General features: G+C 43.5%; 2 protein-coding genes across 2 annotated transcripts in view; one reads left to right on the top strand and one right to left on the bottom strand.

Annotated features, from left to right (window-relative positions):
* The first annotated feature begins 3,742 nt into the window (after positions 1-3,742).
* Positions 3,743-22,228, top strand: part of MTMR7 (myotubularin related protein 7) — a 51,860-nt gene continuing 33,374 nt past the window's right edge. The window contains exon 1 of the mRNA XM_063402034.1: positions 3,743-3,950. Within this exon, the coding sequence (XP_063258104.1) occupies positions 3,927-3,950 (24 nt within the window). The 5' untranslated portion in view covers positions 3,743-3,926. The remainder of the gene's footprint in view (positions 3,951-22,228) is intronic.
* On the bottom strand, positions 12,901-14,741 carry LOC134552533 (uncharacterized). Its single transcript, XM_063401213.1, has one exon. It carries the CDS (start codon positions 14,559-14,561, stop codon positions 13,254-13,256), a length of 1,308 nt encoding a protein of 435 aa, XP_063257283.1. The 5' UTR covers positions 14,562-14,741; the 3' UTR covers positions 12,901-13,253.

The raw sequence follows: 22,228 nt of genomic DNA, 5'->3' as shown, positions 1-22,228 counted from the left end.
TCAATGTTTTTACCAGGTTAAATCAAAGACTTTGAGCCATTCTTGAAGGAAAAGTTAAAAGGTCAAACCTAGTACCAGTCAAGTTAAACAATAAAGTGGAAGCTGCTCCTTGCATCCTTTACCTTGTCACATGCAGCTCCTGCTGTATTAACTGGGGGTGAAGTCTGTGTGTCCAAGTTCATTTGCCAGGAGAAGGTTGCATGTTCCCTAAAAAAGTTCAAAAGTTATGAAACAAATATAAACAGGCACACTGTTTTTGAATCTGTGGTACTTATTATCTTGAGTGTAAACAGGTTCCAACAGAATTAATCTTTATCATTTGACAAGTGGCACAAAAATCCCTGATGGAAGGAAATAACAGGAACAAATCTTATGAGGAGCAGAGCAGCTGAGGGAGCTGGGGTTGTTTATCCTGGAGAAAAGGAGGCTCAGGGAAAGACCTTATGACTCTCTACAACTATCTGAAAGGAAGTTGTAGCCAGGTGAAGGCTGGTCTCTTAGGCCACAAGTGACAGGATGAGAGGAAATGGACTCAAGCTGTGCTGGAGAAGGTTTGGGTTGGATACTATGGTTAATAGTAACATGTTTAGGTTAATGGCTGGACTCAGTTATCCTAGTGGTCTTTTCCAAACTTAAAGATTCCATAACTCTAAGAAATTATAAGGGTGTTTTTATCTTATGAAGGGGTTAAACCAGCAAAGAAGTACTGTGAAATTGTGGAAGAAAAGAATTTTGAAACTACAAAGCAGTGACAAGTTACATGATGCTCTTGGGTATTACTGGTGCAGATATGCTATGCTTGAAAATGTATTAATATACTATATTTTTTGGTAAAAAGTGGTGCTGTTTCCCTTTTTCTACTATAAAAAGTCTATTTTGCCATGCATCTTACTGAATATTTTAATTAGAAGAAAACTGACAAGAAAGTCAGTTGACTTTTATTTAGTCCTATTTGGTTTGTGTGTAATTTTCAACAAATCACATACAAAGACCTGTATGATGAACTGCATGAGAAAGAGTTGATGCCCAAAACCCACTTTTTGCCATGGGTGGTTCTAAAAGCATTTCCTTGGTGAAATGTCAAGCTGGGTTTTTATAAGCTCCAATCCTTATCTGCAAACCCAGGGCTGCACTCAAACTGGTGCTGTTTGCCTTTAGCCCACAATAAGATGGGCTGAGCCCAATCTCCTCATCTTCATCCCATATACCAGACTCTTGAGTTGGAGGATTCTGTCACCTTGACTATAGCTGTCCCAGCTGTCCCCCCAGAGCTGTTATACCACCAATTTTCAGTTATTTTCTTCCCTACATGGCAGTATTTAATTTATGTCTACAAATCTGTAGACTACACTTTCAAATAAGTATCAGAAGTACCTAAATGTATTATTTGGTGTTGAGTTATATTAAAATGCAGCCCACAGGAAACTACCCTTAAACAAGTAAGATATAATTGGAAAACACAAATAAATCCAAAAAGCCTTCTACATCTAACATGATGGTTCAAATCCAGGCCAGGTAGGTAGTATGCAAAATGTCTGAGTATTTGGGTGACTCCACTGAATACAACAGAAATGTTTACATATTGGAAGTGAAATGTGCTTTCGGGTTTTAACTGATGAGGCTGAAAGCTGGCTCTGTTACTTGTGGGTATAGAAAATAATTACACTGGTATGATTCTAGTCCTCAGTGACCAGCCTTTTTCATGGGAAATAAATTAAGAACTTTATTGGCAGTTTCAGTAGACAGGTCAAAACCTATGTAGGCACGACAATTTAATTTTCCTGCCCCTACATCTTAGTTGAGTTAAAGGAGTAATCTGCAGAATTATTTCTGGTTATACATTTACAGAGGATTTAATTTCCAGACTGTTGAGGCAGCAGCCTCCATGAGTCTGAAATGCAAATTAAAAATGTAAGAGAATTTTTAAGAAGGCTGTGCTTACTGAATTTTTCCATGACAATTGCTTTAGATGTAACTTTTATCTAAGTTCTGTTTACAGCTGCATTTGCCCATCAATTATTTTATCAGCCCAAGACAGGCAAAAAACTCTGTCAGGATATTGAGCAACTGATTGCTACATGAACAGCAATGCTTTAGTTTTGCAGCTACTGAGGAATGTGAAGCACAGTTAAAGTGCATTGTCACTTATGTCTGAAAGTTTTCCTGACATCAGCTGTAGGACTTGAACCTGGCTGCGATGAATCACAGGATGTACTAGAGTAAAAAAGTAAAAGCATCTCTGGGGACTGAAAGGATAAATGTACTTTCTTCCAACTTTACTCATTGGTGGTAATGCCAAGAGATGATAATACATGCAGTGAATCACATCAGCCATAACTACAAAGGAAACATATTCCATGGTTGGTGAATTTATAATTGATTCTGATGCTCTGGTCTAAAACAGAGAGTAAAAATATGCCACTGATCAGGAGTCTTGTGAAGTCCACACTTTATGCACATTTATGGATGCTATCCAAACAGCAGCTGAACTATGAGAGAAAAGTGGGCAGAAATGGGCCAAAATGGGATGGCAAGCAGAATGGTCAAATCCAGGGGTGACTTATTTTCCACTCATGACAGTACAGCTTCTGTCTCCTCTAACCTAAGAGTTGATATACAAAACTCTCTTGATGCCCTTGGTTTTGTGGATAAGAAGGAGAAAAAAACCCCTAATTTAGCCATTCACTAGCAAGAAATTGGCAGGATTGGAGAAACTTTGGAACCAGTGCAGCTTGTACCCATTGTTCCTTTTCCTTGGGGTAAAATGCATTTCTGTTTTTGGTAACCTTAAGTTATCTTCAACCTATATTTTATCTTTCACAAAACACATTAACCTTGCTCTCTTCTTTGCAGGCAAGAAGAGGATATGTGAAGAGCTTCTGTTGCTCTGGAGCAGAGTCCTCATGCTGTGGCCTTTGTGGGGTTTGTTTGGCAGGTCTCCACATTTACTTCTATGCCTCCATGGGGCTTGTGGAGGATTGCTGGAATGCATTGATCAATACAGAATATCTGGGCATGTTATATTTATGGCATCTGAAATAATATACTAGCACCTCTAGTCATTTGCACATTGGTATAAACACTGAGAAGTTTCTAGTTTTGCTCTGAATGTGATAGAAATTCAAAGATGGTTAGAGATACCTGTTCTTTATCTTCACACTGGTAAACTGGGAAAACCATCTCAGAGTCATTTCCTTTTGCTCCAAGAGGAAACACATCTCTGGCAATAGGTAAGGCAAAAGACGGGAAAAGAAATTTCTGGTATAAGACTGAAAACTGTGCATCACAGAACATACTCCCTTGTGCAAATCTGAGCTTGCAGCAAAGTCGTGAATTACAGACACACAGAGCTTGAGATAAACAAAATTCAGTGCTTCAGTTTCAGTAAGTGCAGCTTTTGTCTTTGAGCTACTGCACATGCTGGGCCGGGGAACAAACACAACTGGGGGAGGCGACCACAGAGCTCGCTTTGTGCTCCCGATCTCATCTCCCCTGACAGAGAGGGCAGAGCGATGCAATGCTCGGTAGGACAGCAGACCGTGCGGGCTGCGCCCTCGCTGCCCGCGGGGCGGAGGCTGCGGCCGGGGTGGCGGGGCCGGGCTGTGTCGGGCCGGGGGTGGCGGGGCCGGGGCGGCGGCGGGCGCGGAGCATCCCCTCCGCCGGGGCGGCATGGCAGCAGCCGGGGAGGTGGAGCCAGCCGCTGACCTGCCGGCGTCGCAGCACGGGCACATCAGCTGCCGGCAATAAATCCTCCCTTCTTCCTTCCCGTCTGCGCCGGAAAACGCGAGGAAAACATAAAATGAAAATATATTATTAAAAAATTGTATATTTCTATTTGGCAGCAGGGCCGGAGGAGGCCGGGGAGAGGCCAGGTGCGCAAGGCTGCCTCCGGCTGTGCGTGAGGAGCTAGGCCGGGCGCTGCCGCCATGGAGCACATCCGGATGCCCAAGGTGGGTCCCGCCGGGCGGCCGCGGCAGCATCCCCGCGGCAGCGTCCCCGCTGCAGCCCGAGCAGCCCTGCACCGCAGCCCTGCACCGCAGCCCCGCGGGCCTCCGCGGCCTTGCAGCCGGGGCTGCGGGCTGCTTCCCGCCCGGTTTGCGTGAGACCTGCCCAAAAGGCCGAGGGGTGGGCGCGTTGCTCGGCGGTAGGGGCTTGTCGGGCTTCTCGTTCAGTCACTGTCAGCGCGGGCACTGTCCGTGAGCTCCATCCGAAATGGGAGCTGTGTTACCTGCTCTTCAGACGCCTTCAGTTTGCCCCAAGATTTCAGAGTCGGTGATTAATTGATTTAGTGTTTCTGCGCATCTGTTTGATCTTTAGCCGACATAATCCGTCTTTTTCTACAGCTTTCTCAGCACTGGGCCTGTATTTGTTAACAAAAATTGCCACCTCGCTCTAAAAGAAAGATACAGTTTTAACACTTAAAGGTTTAGATTCAAAGTAATACCAGAAAAGTGAACCAATATGTTAATTTGAATTGGGGTGGGATCTATCTATCTATCTGTCTGTCTGTCTGTCTGTCTCTGTATCTCTCTCTCTCTCTCTCATCTATTATTAAATAACCCAACCCCCTGAAATGAAATATTTATTTGTCTTTATTACCAATATTTAATATGGTGGCATGAATTTGAGATTAGATTTGTCCATCTTTTTTTGGCCTTTAGGTGTTAAACTGAAAATATGTTGAGAAGATAGGCATTTATAACAATTGCCTTTCGTCTCATTTTGTGTTCTCTTATCTGCCTTTTTGGGAAGGAAGAATTTCAGAATAGTATGACTGTATCCTCCTGCAGGTAGGATGCAATCAGTGGAAGTTGTCTGTGCAGATGCTCTTGACCATTCGCTGAAGAATGCTGGAAGCGTGAATGAGAAAAATGTTAAAAACAAATTATAAGGGTAGAAAAAAAAAAATATATAAAAGGTTTTGTTTGCTGTGAATGGAAGACCCAGGCAAGCCCCTGTTGCAGGCAATGGAAGTTTTTCTGTTTTCTTTTCTACAACTAGGTCCTGAAAATATTACTCTGCGTATGTAAATCCCATTTCTGTATCTGATACTGTGAGAAGGCACTGTACCAAATCCTCTGGCCACTGAAAACCTTACTCAGTGTGAGGTGATGCTGCAGTCCTGGATCCTGGCACTCTCTTACATTATAGCTATGCTGAAAGGTATCTGATGTAATAGAGCAGTTTAGAAGGCACGATTTAAAGGTGCAAGGCATACAAAATTCCTTTAAAATTTCCAACATCAATGTAGAAGATCAACATGAGTCACTACTGAAACACTTCATCTCTCCAGTTACTCCTAAATACACTGAAAAATCAGTGTATCTACAGCTACCTAACTGAATTGATACCTTTGATTTTTTTCACCCCTCAACTTAAAATCAATCACCAGAACTTGTTGGGGTTTTTTGTTTCTCTTTTTACTGAATTTGGTTTTGATCATTTGGAACTGAACATTAAATGATTTCCAGTGCCTGTAATGTAAAAATAGGTAAGGGAAAGCTCACAGTATCATGTGTTAGCCTCTGGTGTCACATTTCCTGACTCTATACAGTATTGTCCTGAGAGAAATTTGAGAAGCGACTGCCCTGCTCTGCAAAGGTATTAATCTCAGAATAATGACACTTTCCTTGATTCACAAACCCAGCCAAATGGAAAATCAAGGTAAATCCCATACTTAGCAAGTTAATAAACTTAATAATATCTGAAAACTAAATTCTTGGCCCAAGTAAAAGCTTTCCCTTCAAAGGGAGATCTACATTACATGACACGCGTTAAGTCTCAGCAATTGTTTTAATTTTAAGTGAAATATGACTATAGTGATTTATGGTTCATAAATATTAAAATTAATCTGATAAAACATAACAGACATTAAAAAGGCAGAAGGTAATTCCATACCAGTTGGATCATTAAGATAACTACTCGGTGTCAGAGTGACAGAGGAGAGAGAGCATTTAGACCTGGCCACATTCTGCAGCTTCTCAGCATCTACAGTTGTATTAGGGTCCAGCTCTTTCTACTTCCAGTACTGTCCATTTATGGACCCTCTGTGTGGGTTAGCCAGAGCTCCTTATAGATAGGATGATGCTCTCTGGCTCCATAGCCTGCATGGGAGCAAGTTCCAGAAGATCATGGCTTTACAAAAATCACCTTCTTCTGTCTATTGAAAAGCCCTGAGTAGCTTCCTTTTGTATTGCTTCCTTCTAGCTTCAAGAATTTTTTCAATAAAAATTCCATGTTCACTTTATCCATAGCTTCACAGGAAATCTTGATCACAACCCATCAGATTCTGATAATTTCAGAGAAATGTCATCAATGACTCAAGACCTCTTTCCTATGTCCAGTCCATTATTCTGTAGATATGTTTTAGGTTGTTTTTCCTGGAGGTATTCTACTATGTCTGTGTTGAAGCTCCTCTGTGTCTCTTTTGCCCAGACATGTCTTGCAAGTCTCTCCTGGAGTAGGATTTCCCACTTCAAAAGCCATTCTGGTGCTTTCTCAACAGCCTGTGTGCATCCACCTGCTAAAACACTGTTTGGTGTACTGACCATTATTGTACTATCATTATACTCTTGGTAGAAAACAGGGTGCATACATGATGTATGCCTGTGTGAATGTACATAGGCACTATATTTTCACAAGGGAAGTGCCATCCTATGTATGAAGGCTGTAATTTAAAAAACATTGTTGAAAACCATCCCCCATTGCTGAGTAGAATTATATATAACTCCCATACCCTTTTAAAAATTAAAAATTATTAAAACCAGTGACTGACATGAGTTTGGATTAACAGCAAGATAGTTTAGGATAAATGTCCAAACCCAAAATATGACAAACAGCTCATAACATTCAGAAAGCAAGAAACCAACAATACTTCTGAGAAGATTAGAAGCACGTTTTATGAGCCTGTGTAGAGATATGTCTGGCTATGGACAGGATGATAGATACAGAGCTCTGTAGATATGTTCATAGGGCAACTTCATGCACTGTAGTTAATAAGTTACTTTATTTTGTTTGTAACTCTTCATATCATTTGTGTTTGTGTATTGGCAGCAGGCCTACTTAATGGCCTTATAATAAGGAACGCATCAGTTTATCCCTGGTGTGCTAGCTGTCTTCAGTGGACCTAGCCCAGAAATTCTTTTGGCTCAGTGTTAACAGAATACTTGGGATGACTTGAGTTGCTCGAGTGCTTTCATTTTTGTGATGTTACCATGAGGTATTTCCTTTCTATGATGCCTCTCTCAGGCAGAATTTAAGATCTGCTCCCACGGTAATGACAAATCTCTCTACCAGATGTACTGCTTCACAGAATAAATTCCCAGCATGTATAAATGAGCTGTGTGTTTTCTTTTGTTTTCAATCTACTTTCCATAATTCTTGCTTTTTTATAAAGTCTTATGAGATGTCCTTTTTCACAAAGCCTCCATCAGGAAACCCACATAATTATATGCACTTTGTATATGACAATGTAAATGGCAAAGTGTTTGTCCAGGTGTCTATCCAGGCTCAATAGCAAAATTGAGCCCAGCACACCCAGTCTTTACTCTCCAACTACGTGTTGTGGGTTACTGGATCTCCACCTTTTTTTAAGGTGAGTTGGTGTATTCTGCCACTGCTCTCTGTGTGCCTTCTGTTGAGATAAGGTGTGATATTATAGTTATGTTCTCTGTATCCAAGCTACAGTTCCTTTTGGAAAAGTTTGATTTATTTCAGTTATGTAGAAAGGTGGCAGCAGTCCTGAGGTGATATTGGGAAATACCTGGGGATGTGGGCTGCTTGTTTCCCCCACTGGGAATGGGGAATGGAGTGCCACATGCACTTCACTACAGTAGTGGACTTTGGCTAAACTTTTGTTTAGTTTGCTACTTAGAAAAGACTGAGGAGGTGAGGCTGGCATGGCCTGTGCCTTTTATTGGTGGTTTGAGCCATCAGTTTACAGCAGACACGTTACTGCAACATCTTTTAAGTGCCAAGTTGATTTTCTGCTTTTCAAGTATTGTGTGAAGGTGGCTTCTGTACTTTCCTCTAAGTATACAACTTAGAGCAGTGTGTCTTACAATTCAGCTGGTGTTTTCTGATTTCATAGCTGTTTTCTCACTTTACATCATGGTTAAAAATGGTTTAGCCTGTTCTGGGTCCAATAATGTTTAATGGCTTCAAATATGCCATTCTACTTCACTGCTTTAGTCAAATGATGCATTGAAAGATCTACACTAATCCTGGACACATTTAACTCTGATTTTGTGAGTTATGTTTTTTTTCTTATTAATAAATCTTCATTATATAGAATGCAATTTAGTTTTCTTTGGGTTCTATTTATTCCATCTTTGCGCTATGAAACTTTGAGCCCAAAGGATAAATTTAATACAAGTAAGCTTTGTAGTATACTATGCCAGAAAATATTCTGTGGTAACATCAGACTGGAGGAGGATAAAATGAAAATAGGAACTGCAGAAAATATCCACATATTGTGGGATTGGATTTAAAATATCTGTCTGGAATTGTGCTATAAAATATTTGTTTTGAATTAGAGTCATCAAGCTACATTCTTATTAGTATGAGTTTCGATTTAAACAAAATCTTGTAACAGCCATTATTCTCAAAATATTTAGTCAAAAATGGTCAGAAGATCACACAGACTTTCATATTTTCAATAATTTGGCACTCAATAAAGAGGTAGCTGGATAAAGTCACAAAACAAGCTCTAAAAATCATGGGTAGTCCTGTATTTTAATTTGTTGTCTTGGTATTTTTGTCTAAACCACTAGCTCTAAACCTTATTGCACTTGAAAATAGAACTGAAAATAATGTCTGCAGGGTCCTCTTTGATTTGTTTTTTATTCATAGTAGGAGAAGCTGGAATGAAGGCTTTGAGAAGTTAGGCTTTGGGGTGGTCAAGGCTGGAATCTCTAGGCCTGCTGTTAATGGGCCCAAGTGGGTGGTATTTGAGCTATTGCTGTCTGTAAACTAAAGCAATGATCTGTCTGCAATAGAAGATGCACACTGACATTTCCTTCTGTGCAGGTGTTCTCTGCTGAGAAAGATAGCTCCCTACTACCAAAGGGAGTCCTACAAATCCATTTTTAATGCAAATCTCTCATGGCCTGCACAGCTGAAATGGCTTGGTACTGCTGGTCTAAAATAGGCTGCTGAACAGGACATGGTTTTAAACATGTAACAGAAAGCCTATATCAAGTACAGGAGTTTAAAGTTATATTTCTTTTCAATATCCCTTGGCTGCATGCAGAATCCTTGCTCCCTAAATATCTTTTCAGAACCAGATCTAAATAAATTTGGCAAATGTATTAAGATTTACTGCCTCGAGGAAGCCTTATTTTTCCAAAATTAAAGGTCTTAGATAGGATTTTTAATAGAACACACTTAGTTGCTCTCTTCTTCTTTTCATCCTTAAATGAGATCTAATAGAGACTATTAAATCTCATCCTTAAATGAGATCTAATAGAGAAGGAGAAAACTTTACCTATGAGCCTTGTGCTACAATATTGACACCATATTGTAATGCTCTATACTCTTGTAATGGGTTCCTGTTTACTGCTGCCATTATGCAGCTGCTACTCAGGTGTATCCAGTATTGTGGTGCTGACCTCACATTTTTTATAGATCTTAGCAGACAATAGTTTCTCTTTTTTTAAGCCAAATTATCAGGTAGTTTGTTCTCTGTCTTGCTATTATGAATCATTCCTCATTCTTTTCTCTTTTCATCCATTTCACTTTAGTCCTTTAGAAAATTAAACTTGTTTAAATTTTCCTTGAATATTTTCCCCCATCCTGCCAGATTTGCCTTCAGGAAACTTTTTACAGTGCATATCTTAAGGTGTCTTTGCTTAAATTTAGTGATTTACTTTTAGCTTTGTTTGAGTATTTTGACATATGCAACCATCCAATTTTATAGACTGTGCATTATTTTACTGCACTTGGGAGATCTTTTTAGAGAGGGAAAAATAAAAACGTAACATGCATCAAGTACAGTTTTTATGATTCTTATGAAATAGAATAGAAACCACATTAAAAGGCAGCATCTATTGGCAATTCAGTTTTCTTTTATTCTTGCTCCAAGACCGTGCAAAAAAATCACTTATTGTATGTTTTGTTTAACAAGTATAACACTACTATCTTTGTGTTGAAAAAAACATAATAGCATTTGGTCTTTTACATGTTGTCTTTTTTCACTCTCAGAAATTATATTAAACACATGGATAGCTGGGGTCAACCAGGGTGAAGAAGCTCAAATATTCCACTTGGCCTCAAACCATACCAGCTGTGCTCCTTTTTTCTCATTAGGCTCAGGCTTTTGGCTTTCACAAACTCTTCCCTTAGCTTTTGTCTGCAGTGCTGAGGCCAGTGAGAGTCCTGTCATGAATTCCCAGGGTGCAGTTTCTTCTTGCTTTTACTCATGTGTGTAACCTCATAAGGAGAGTAGGGAAGGCAGCAGAAATCCCTGGTCAGTCTTGGAGCCCAAGGGGACTGACAAGAAGAAACCTTTGTAGCACTAAGTGTGTGCCCCTAGGGCCCAGCCTTGACTTTGGGTCAACTTTTTCAGCAGCACAGATCTTTGTGAAAATGGCCTTTCTTTATCCTTGAAGAATCACTGAAACTCATTTGTACAGTCAAATTTCAAGGTACTTTATCAGCTTTTGCATGAAACTTGCTTTCACAGTTTGTTGAAGAGCAGTGAATTTCAACTGTCTAAACAACAGAGAAGCTCCTCAGGATGTGCCCTGAGTGAGGACATTTCCTGCTTACCTATAATTGGCAACTTTCTCCTGGCTAGGAGGGTTTTCTGGCCTTTCTCCTTCTTGGGGTAAGGAATTAGAGGAGCCTAATTAGTTAGGGTTCCTCCTAAAGGAATGGGGAGCACTTGGGTATGGGAGCTGATCTCTTTTGTTCTTGGCTGACAAACAGGCTTCTCAGCTTCTTAAAGATGCTCAGTGATAGTGGGCAGGTCAGTGATGACCATGGCAGAACTAGCTGTTCCAGGGTCTTCTACTTCAGGTTAGCTGAATGCTTCCAATGCATAGGAAGGAAACATAGACTTAAAACCTATGTAGTGAGAAAAAAAAAAGCTCTTTGAGATTTTTATTTTAATAATTCATTTTATTGGAAAATCCTCCAGTAGAGACCACTTTGTGTCAGCATCTCTATGCTGCACATGAGCTTTGCTGTGACAGGAAGCTCCAGTTCTGGCCAATCTGCTGTGCAATTTTGCTCCTCTCTCCTTTCCCTGCTCACTCTGAGCCCACAGTCAGAACTGATTCTGTGTTTATCTGAAAAAGCTTTCCCATGTGGAACTGTGAACAGCCTGAAATAGTAGCAGTAACTTCTGCATTGTTTTGGGATGCTGATGTGTTAGGAGACATTGAAACAGCTTAAAGAAGTGAAGATGAAGGTAGCGTACTCAAAAAGCATTCAAATGTAGGCCATGCAGTCAAAGCTTATTAAAAAAGATATCTAAACTAAAAATAAAAACAAATGAGGGTAGATGAATATTTTTAGGAATAACATTTTGGCACACAAACTTTTCCAAATGCTTTCAGGGTCATATTCTTCCTTAGGTGGGAGTCCCATTGAAACTGGTGGGAGTTGTGTCTGAATAAAACTTTGGCCTATGGTTTTCCCTAATATGACATTTTCTCTTGAATGACCTCCTGGCAACCTTGTTCATAAGTAATTTGTCATGTTTATTCTCTGAGTAAAAAGTGCCTTCCATCTGTTCTTAATCTGTGTTCCCTTTAACTTCTATTTTTGTGTCCTTTTTTCTGTCATCTGTGTTGCATTGGAAATAGAGTTCCTGGGTAACTTTATTTATCTCCATGTAAGCAGTTGTAGTCATTGAAAGAAATCTCCTGGTGGTCTTTTCTTTAGACCTAGATAACCACAGTCATCAAGAAACAAAAAAACCCAAAAAAACCCCAAAAACCAAAACCAAACAAACAAAACCCCCCAAAACAACAAACAAACAAACAAACAAACAAACAAACAAAAAAAAAAAAAGAAGAAAGAAAAAGAGATAAGCAGGAGATTCAAATTAATTATTGAAATTATTGAAGTTTTACTTAGATGCCCCTCTCTAGACTGCCTTGGCTATTGCTTTTCTTTTAACTCCTTGCAGTCTTCTAGCTCTCAGCTTGACAGAATTGTGTTTTCCAATCTGGTTTCACACCAGCTGTTCATTTTAGGTGAAACGTGTGGTGTCTATGCTTTTTCCTGACATTCTCAGTACATACATAATTTCCTACATTCTCCAATAAGGTCTGCAGTTGTTTTGGTGAAAAAGTGGAACAATTGTTTATAGGAAATGATGGAAAAGTAATTATTATCTCTTTCTGATATAAATTTTGGCTATTAATGCTGATTTCTCAACATGCTGTGACTTTTTAGATCGAAAAACTCCTCTTTTTCCAAAGCACAATGTGTGTTCCCCTCTTGTGGAGATGAATATATTCCCATCCCCTCTGTTCCCAAACTCTCTAGGTTTAAAGACACTGCTGGACATGGTTTTCTGATCTAAGACTGATCAATGTCTCCTTATACTGATGGACTAAATTTATCATTAATAAATATAATACATGAGGGGTAGATCTTAACTTTTGTATGCAAGCATGACTAACAGTTACAGTTGCTAGTTCTAAAAAACAAAAAGCAACACCAAAACTAACCCAAACACCACTCTGTTCAACAGAGGACAAAAAAGCAAGCAATGTTTGAGAACTTTTAAAAAATAAACAAAAAGCAAAACAGCAAACCACTATTCCACTATACAAACTACAAAAACCTGTTGTACATCCAACTTTTGAATTCTGTTTGCACTTTTGGCCTTTTCTCAGGAAGTGGACCTCATTCAGAATAATCAAAAGTGTGGAATAGCTTCCATAAAGGTCACAACTTGTCGTTGAACCCTGGAAAGACTGGGGACTAGAGTAACGTGAGACCAAACCAGTATGGTTTCCAGCACGAACTCCGCTTTATTCCGCGAGATGGCCGGTTAAGTACAGAGCAGATAGTTTACAGTAGCAGGTGCATTGTGATAGGCAGTGAGCATACAGAAGTATGTAAGCAATCTAGGATTAAGGTGGCTACGGAGATCTAGTGCCATTACCTCCATGCTGCGAGTGGCCATACCTTAACACATACGTAGCAGGAGATAAGGTTATCTGCCACTACGTACTCGGAACGTTCCGCGGCCTACTAGGCCCAGGCCTGAGGCCTAGTTTGGCCTAGTCTGGAATAGCTCAAATGGTATCTGTGAGCATATCATGCCCACGATACCTGAGAAACTCGGCCACAGTTCCCCCTTTTTCTTTTTGGGCTATCCAAACCGACGTTAAGGCACGGTCAGCTAATTTGCGCATGCATTGTATCAAGCAAGGCACTATTGTCAACACTACTATGACAGCAATAAAGATCATTATACCAAAACGAATTAAATCCACAATCCACCCAGTGAGATTCCAAGACTTCAGCCAAGTGTCAAACGGAGTGTTCTCAACTACAAGATGTTTCATGTTGTCCCTCAACTGCGCTAACTGTTGATGTATCGACCGTGAGTGGTCTGATAAATTCATGCAGCACATGCCTTCAAACTCTTCGCATCCATGCCCCTGAGCCAAAAGAAGGAAGTCAATCGCGGCTCGGTTCTGGAGCACTGAATGGCGAATGCCACTAACATCTTCAGCAAGCTCACTCAACAACTTCGTCGTTATGTTAATCTGTTTTCCTGTCCAGCAGGCTAAATGTTTCAGTTGTGTGAGGGCTTGTGCTGAAGCAACTCCTGGGGCAAAAATGGATGCTGAGATCACGGCTGGAGGCTGCCATAGGGTAACGTGATCTTTGCAGTTGGGACCTAGCTGAGACATACTGCGCTTGACTCGTTGAGCCTTCCTTGGCAAGCCTAGAACCTGGTGAATGCTAGGTGCGAACAGAGTTAGTTTGCCAAAATAACACGGTCCTCCGACACTGTTTTGAGGTACTGTGGACCACGCTCTATCTCCGCAAACTAAAAAGATTCCTGGTGGCAATCTCTTAGCAGCTGTTGTCAATTGCGTGACAGATCTGACCCAACTATTACAATACTCAGAGTAATTGTAATACAAAAGTGAATGAGGGGACAGCCACGTAGCGTGGCCTTTCAATTGCTGCTCATCTATGATTAATAGACTAGAATTCACTGCAAAGCGCCCAAAGACAAGACAATAGTTTCCTGGCACAGAACCTAAGAGATCAAGCTCCTGAGGTTCTGGACCAGCCGCTCGAAGGTTTCGCGCTATGGCAGCAGCTTGTGGCCCTAAATCACCTTTTGGGTCAATCCTGACAGGAGTTAAAGACTTGAACTCTGCCATGGAGGTCAGTGGAACTCCAATCAAGCAGGTTCTAAAAGGATTGGATGGCGTCGCTAGAGATAAACAAAAGGAATCCTGTTTAGTTTGTTTGGCCCAAGTAACCCACATGTTCTCCCTTGTGTCAATGTCAAACATCCCTGCTCTTATTTTTACTACCACACTGATTAAAACCAACACCCTCATGCTTAACATTTCACCCATTGTGACAAGCACACAGTGTAGCACACAGGCTATCAACCTAAAACCCTAACCAATAACTTATCGTGCCTCTAAGTGTCACACAGCAACAGTGCAATGATATAGTATTAAAACAGTCAATTTTCAGCACTCTCCGCGTCTTCTTGAGGTGCTTCAGGTAAGTCGTCGCTGTCTCTGTGAGTGTCACCGCTGGTTGGTATCTTTTCTTGTGGACACGCACGGGTAAAGCGACTCGGCACCCAGACAGGTCCTGCTTCTCCTGCAGAAACACACGTATAACCGCGACCATTAAACAAGACTGGACTGGGTCCCTGCCATTCACCCGTTCGCATGTCCTTATGATATACGTAAAGTCCTGGAATTGCTTGTGGTCTCCCTTCTTTCACAGCCTGGTGGTGGATGACAACTGCAGGCTCTTCTCGCCCTTCTGCTAGGCATAAGTAATTTAAAGTGAACAGTACTTTAGATAAACGATTGGTCACATCTAGGTCATTGCTTTGCTTCTGCTTTGCGAGATACTCTTTCAGCGTCCGATGAGCCCGTTCCACAATGGCTTGGCCAGTAGGAGAGTGAGGAATCCCGGTAGTATGTTTGACTCCCCACTTTTGCAGAAACCTAGCAACTCGTTGTCCCACATAAGCTGGACCATTGTCAGTTTTGATTTCTGCAGGCACTCCCATCACTGAAAAACAAACAGTCAAATGTCTCTCAACGTGCAGAGCTCTTTCCCCAGTTTGTGCTGTGGCCCAAATGAATTTGGAGTAGGTGTCAATAGTGACATGAACATATTTCAACCTTCCAAACTCTGGGATGTGTGTTACATCCATTTGCCACAGTTCCAGGGCTTTCATTCCTCGAGGATTCGTGCCTAGGCCAAGACCTGGCCCGTGATGACTGCATTGAGGGCAGGCACGCACAATCCCCTGTGCATCGTTCATAGATATTTGAAATTGACGACGCAAAGCTCTAGCATTCTGATGGAAGTTCTCGTGGCTGTTGCGAGCTCTGACAAATTTGCTTTCAGGAGGGACATGGGCAACGCAACTGACTGCAGCATCTGCCCGTGCATTGCCTTCTCCCAAACCATTGTTGCACTGATGACTACGAATGTGCATCACGCAAAAGGCATGCTGACGCTGTCTGAGTATGCTCCTCAGTCGCAGAAATAGTTCTCCGAGGCGCTGATTCTGAGTGGTCTTAATGAGTGCATCTTCGATTCTTTGTACCACTCCAACCACATACAAAGAATCTGACACCACATTAAGAGGTTCCTTATTCCAGGTTTGCAAAGCCCAACACACTGCTCCCAGCTCCATGGTCTGCAAGCTGTCTCCGGCTTCACTGTGGATTAAATGCTGCTTCCATTCTCCTTGCTGTTTCCACACACACACAGCTCTTTGTGTCTTTCGGCCGGCATCCGTATAAACTGTTCTGCCGTCCACAGGTGTCATGGAACACAAAGGCTTCTCCAGCCACTGATGGCGTGCAATCAGAGTCCACATCGGACCCTTTGGCTGTCGGTTGTGAACCACACCTGTAAAACCCAACAATGCTTCTTGCAGCTCCACAGAATGTCTCAGTCTCCAGTCCAGATCTTCATTTCTGATCGGAACACTGATATCTGCCGGCTCTTCCCCATCGATCTCTAAGATCCTATCTCTCCCTTTCCTGATGAGCATGGCAAGGGCTTCTGTTCTTGTCATAACACGACTCTTCGGCTGCACCGGCAAGAACACCCATTCAATCACCCCAGCCGTCGATTTTAACCCAGACTGGTGTTCCCCCTTTTTCTTTTGCCATTGAAAAATGATGGCAAACGGACAGGCATCTGCGTTGGAGAGGAACAGTGACAGTGGCAGGTGTTCTATGCGGCGAATGCTCCAACCCCGTTGCAGCTTCTCTGATACCTTAACTAAGGCTTGTTGCTGTTCAGGGGTACATTGTCGAAGGCTACTGGCATCATTACCGTGTAGCCATGATAGAAACGGTTGCAAGTCCTCATTGGTGATTCCTACAATGGGACGAACCCATTGCAGGTCTCCAAAAAGTCTCTGAGCATCATATAACGTTGAAATGTTTGTATGTAAAGTAATTTTCTGTGGCCGGACTTGTGCACTCGTGATCAGCCATCCTAAGTACTTCCACGGGGCTGATCGTTGTATTTTTTCCGGGGCCACAGTCAGACCACGATGTTTTAATTGCGTGATCAACCAGTCCAAGTCCTCTGTGGGCAGAGGCTCCTTAGTAGCAACAAGGATGTCATCGACGTAGTGATAAATCATTGCATTAGAAAAACGCTGACGAATCGGCTGCAAAGCCCAATTGACGAATATCTGGCACATGGTAGGCGAGGTACGACTTCCCTGAGGAAGAGTTACCCATTCATACCGTTGTGCTGGCGTTGCTCTGTTAATAGATGGCACAGTGAAGGCAAAGCGCTGAGTATCTTGAGGGTGGAGTGGGATCGTGAAAAAACAGTCCTTCAAATCGATGATCACAATGTCCCACCCTTGCGGAATCATGGTCGGTGCTGGCAAGCCTGGTTGCAAAGCACCCATCGCTTGCATCTGCTCATTAACCTTACGAAGGTCATGTAGCAGTCTCCATTTCCCTGATTTTTTAGGGATGACAAAAATCGGTGTGTTCCATGGACTCACTGAGGGTCGAATGTGACCTGCTTCTAATTGTTCCTGCACCAATTGCTTGGTAATTCGCAGCCTCTTCTCTGTCATTGGCCACTGCTCAACCCACACAGGGGCATCCGTCAACCAGGTGATTTTTAAAATGGGTGGCTGCTCTGCAGTGGCCACTAGGGAAAATGCCGGTCAGTAGTCAAAACCATCCCTATTTGGGAAAGCACATCTCTACCTAGGAGTCCTAGAATCTCTTGATGCATTGGCACAACATATAGATGCGCCACAACCACTTGTCCATCTTCAAAGATGATCCGAATAGGATCTGCACTTATTGAGGGAACAGTCAGGCCTCCTACACCCACAACGCGGGTATAGGGGGATGTCAAAGGCCAATGAGAAGGCCAATGTAATTTGTTAATTAAAGATATGTCTGCGCCGGTGTCTGGAAGTGGTTCGATGCCGATAATTTCATCGCCTCGTTGCAGTTTCACTGCAATCCGTGGCCGCTCGTGTAAATCCACTGTAAGGAAAACACTGTGTCCCATAGAGCCAAAGCTCTCAGCTCCGCCTTCGGCTTCCGCAGGCTGCTTTTGGGACTGACGACGTGGCAGGATGTTCTCAAAGGGGATGATCTGAGCAATCTTGCTCCCCTTTGGGATTGTCACAGGAGGCTGCAGGGCATAAACCATTACTTTTAACTGTCCAGTGTAATTAGCATTGATGACTCCTGGCACCACCATAATACCCTGTTTGCTCGTGGAGGCTCCTCCTAAGATCAAACCTCCAGCTGAGGAAACTGTATTATAGATGGGTTCAGAGACATCAGTCGGGATCAGAGTGACTTCCTTATCTTGCAAGGTGACTTCTTCTGCTGCTGTTATGTCCACACCAACACTTCTCCACGCAGCAGGTCTGGTCTGTCTCAATGACTCTTTTTTGGGGTCTGGTGGGTTGAGGCACTGATTTGTGTCTTGGCGCGCTGCCTCGGCGCGCTGGCCGTGAAGTTTCCCTGTTTCCTGCAGACCTCTGTGGCATGAGTGTCCACATTGCAGTGTTGACACCAAACAGGCTTTTGGCAGGTCCGCCTGAAATGACCCATTTCACCACAGCGGATGCACTGGGACTTTGCCACTGATTTTTTGTTATTAAAACGGTTGAAGGGCTTTCCCGTCAATGCAGCTGCGATAACATGTCCCTGTTGCTGCATTGCATTTTGCATTGCCGCTGTGAAAGCTGCTGTTTGGTTGGACTGTTCTGCTCTCGCTGCTCTCACCAACATTTCGTCCACGCCACAGCCTTGAGGGAGGGAGGCCAGGATGGTTTTCATGCGTGCGTTGGCGTTCTCAAATGCCAGAGAACGAAACAGATGGTCTCGCACCTCGTCAGGCAAATCTGGGGCATCCCTCAATGCCGTAGAAAGACGATCTATAAATTGAGCAAATGATTCGGTGGCTCCCTGTTTGACGTTGGCATAGGATGGAGGCTTCTTTTTGTCTGGCACCAACAGCAAAGCTCTGTAGGCTAGCGACTGGGAGAGTTGATGGATTTCGATGGGAAAAGTCAGCTGTACATTCGTCGTGGCATAGGCTCCTTGGCCCGTCAGCATGTCCGGCTGAATCCCATAAAATGGATCTCCCACTATTTGATGCCTGTTGGCTTCCTCGGTTGCCAGGCGTCTCCACTCTCTTTCAAAAATGAGAAACTGAGATGGCGTGAGCAGAAGTGCTGCAATGTTAGAACTGTCAGCAGGGCACAAGAGGTCAGCAGTGAAGATGTATTGTATAATACTTTTGGAAGCTTCCGCACGAATTCCATACTGACTAACTGTCTGCTTTGCAGATTGCAGTACTTTCCATTCATGCGGTTGCCATCTGGCAACGTTCTGCTCAATCACCACAGGGCACGCTATAACATTGGCTGCGTCAAAGTCCTTATCGAGGATGGCATGTTTTTTAACTTCAGCCCAGCGGTTCAGCAGCGGATCAGTTTGGTTGGCAGGCAGCGCCATCTGCTGGGCATTGGATGGCAACGCCTGCTGGCTCTGTAATGATGACAGAGGTTGTATGGTACATGGTTTCTGCGGGAAAGTTTTGGATAATTCAAATGTCCTTTGTTCCAGCTGACTTTGCCGGTTAGAGAGCTTAGCAAGCTCTGCTATAATTTGCTGCAGCTCCGTTGACCTCTGCGGCTTTTCCGGCGTTTGCGTCGCACAGCTGTTTTCCGATTCCAAAACTTCCTCCTCCGAGTCAGATTCTGGCAGAGGACAGTGAGACGCTCGTGGATGGGTGGCGGGTCCCACTGATGCAGGCTGTGGGGGCGCAGGGATCTCAGGTTGAATCGAACTCGCGTTGTCCGATCCGGCCATGGGCGCCGCCATGTTCTCTGTTTTTGTTTTTGTCATGTGGGCAGCTGACGTCAGCTCCTGTTCCGGTGGGGAGGGGTTTGGCTCCGCTCCGCCGGTGGCACCGCCTCCGAGTCCGCCTCCTTGCTGCGTCACTTGTGCCCGCCCTGCGCCGCTGCCGGTCCCGCCTGCCTCCTCTTTCGCCACGCCCCTCGGGTCTGGCGGCTGGCTCGTCTCCTCCCCCACGCCATTCTCGCCGAACCGCGGCAAGGACACTTCCGGCCTCTCGCTCGGTCTCTCAACCGCATGGCTGGCTACGTCTACCACATCACGGAGGGAGGAACAGAGGGGGGCCGCATTCCCTTTCACCGGATGCGTGGAATTAATTCCGAAAAATCTCGCAACTCTGGATACTTTTTTCCGCTCTTCCGCTTGGGAAGGAACGGTCTCCGGGTCAGGAGAGCAAGGGGCCGTTCTCTCCAATGCGGAAATCGCGGCTTGGGCTGCTCTGCGCTCCGCGGCAAAGGTTTGTAGCGTATTTATAATTTTCTTCCACGTGACGCCTAACTCCGAACAGAGTTTTGCGTCTTTTCCCTGTGAAACTACCGAGTCCCACAGTAAATCTCCGATCTCCTTCCATTCTGTCTCGCTAAACAAAAGCGAGGGCTGCTGTAACTTGCCTTTCTTTTTAGCCCATTGGGCCAGCTGACTTATATCAGAATCTCTGATCTTTTCGCCCCGTTTCGAGACAATGGACGCTAATAGCTGCGTGGCAGCGATATAGTCGCGTTCCGTGAGTGAATCCATCCGCGCCGCTGCTCTTACCTTCTTTCCACTGACAGCAGGTGGCACTGTCGCCTTCTATGCAATCCAATCAGCCGACGCTCCCCAGCCTGCCTCGGAATTCCGGACCGTAGATCGCAAGCGACACACACACGTCCAAAATCAAGCGAGGGCTTCCAGCATTTAAGCTAATTAATTAACAGCATTGAAGCTAAATAATCCACAGCATTGAAGCTAATTAATACACAGCATCGAAGCTCTATATTTCATTAAAATCCAGGGCTCTGTCCCTGTTCGGGCGCCACTGTCGTTGAACCCTGGAAAGACTGGGGACTAGAGTAACGTGAGACCAAACCAGTATGGTTTCCAGCACGAACTCCGCTTTATTCCGCGAGATGGCCGGTTAAGTACAGAGCAGATAGTTTACAGTAGCAGGTGCATTGTGATAGGCAGTGAGCATACAGAAGTATGTAAGCAATCTAGGATTAAGGTGGCTACGGAGATCTAGTGCCATTACCTCCATGCTGCGAGTGGCCATACCTTAACACATACGTAGCAGGAGATAAGGTTATCTGCCACTACGTACTCGGAACGTTCCGCGGCCTACTAGGCCCAGGCCTGAGGCCTAGTTTGGCCTAGTCTGGAATAGCTCAAATGGTATCTGTGAGCATATCATGCCCACGATACCTGAGAAACTCGGCCACAACAACTATGTAAAGTTTGGCTCTTCTCTCTTGGAACATGAGGATGGAGGGATCTGTAATGGCACATGTGGCACATTACTGGTGACAGATTCAAAAAGAGCAGGAGGAAGGGATTTTATTGTTCAATGTATAGCTAAAATGTGAAGTTCACTCTCACAGGGTGTTATGGATGCCAGTAAGTTACAGATATACAAAATGTTATTTAATAAAATTAACAGAATGTAAACACAGTTATGGCTGTTAAAAAGTGTGACCTCATCTTAGGGAGGCCCCAGAGCTGGGCTGAGATCCTGAGGGAGCATGAGTACATGCCTGCCTCTCACACTCTTCCTTCAGCTGCTGCAGCTGTCTGTTCTTGAGAGACAAACTGCAGGGAGAGGTGAATTCTCATCTCCCCGGTGCAGCCACTGCATTTGGTTTGATGAAATCAGACTTACCACACAGCTCTTACTGCAACTGTTCCTATTCATTCAGATCCAACCCTTAATTTATTTGTAGCTCTGTATTTAAAAACACCAAACCACAGCCAAAGAGGAGCTTTGTTGGTTAGCATTTTTCAGTCATGGGGCTGTGATTGATGACTGAGGAAGGATGTGACCATGGAGGTCTGGAAATTCATCCCTCAGCCCTGCCCCGCTGTGTGATGTCTGCTTTGCTTGTGTTTCATGGCCTGTGCTGGCTCACTTTGTAGGCTGGGTGGGTGATGAGTGCCTTGTGCAAGATCAGTGCCTGTCCAGCAGAGTCCTTGTTGGCTGGACTGCGGTGCAGGGACCTTTCTTCATCCAGACAATGCTGATTTTTATTGGTTTTGTGGGCTCCTTTCAGAAGGGCACTGCCTACATTTTTCTTTTGTATCATCCCTCCTCTTATGCTTGCTGCTGAATGCTTGCTGGGTTAATACTGTGTTTCTTCCATGCCTTCTTAAGCCAATACATGACCTCTGAAGTAGATGGTCCTGGGAAAAGACTTTATCCATGCTTTCTAGCAGGTTTTTTTGTTGTTGTTTAAATAAATAGTTTTATTTTTGTTTAAAACAGATTATAACTGGCCTTGAGGGAGATGACTCTGATTTAATAATTGTTTGATTTTAAGCATTTTGCTACTAAACTGGCTTATTTTCATTTTAAGGTTTTCTTTATTCCTATTTTTAAAACAGTGCAATGTATTTGGAATACACATTGCAAACATGTAACTCTCAGATGTTGG

This window comes from Prinia subflava, chromosome 7, assembly GCF_021018805.1.
Source record: "Prinia subflava isolate CZ2003 ecotype Zambia chromosome 7, Cam_Psub_1.2, whole genome shotgun sequence".
In the NCBI taxonomy this organism is placed as follows: domain Eukaryota; kingdom Metazoa; phylum Chordata; class Aves; order Passeriformes; family Cisticolidae; genus Prinia; species Prinia subflava.
Note: the sequence above shows the minus strand (reverse complement) of the source record. Positions and strands in the feature narration are given on the sequence as shown.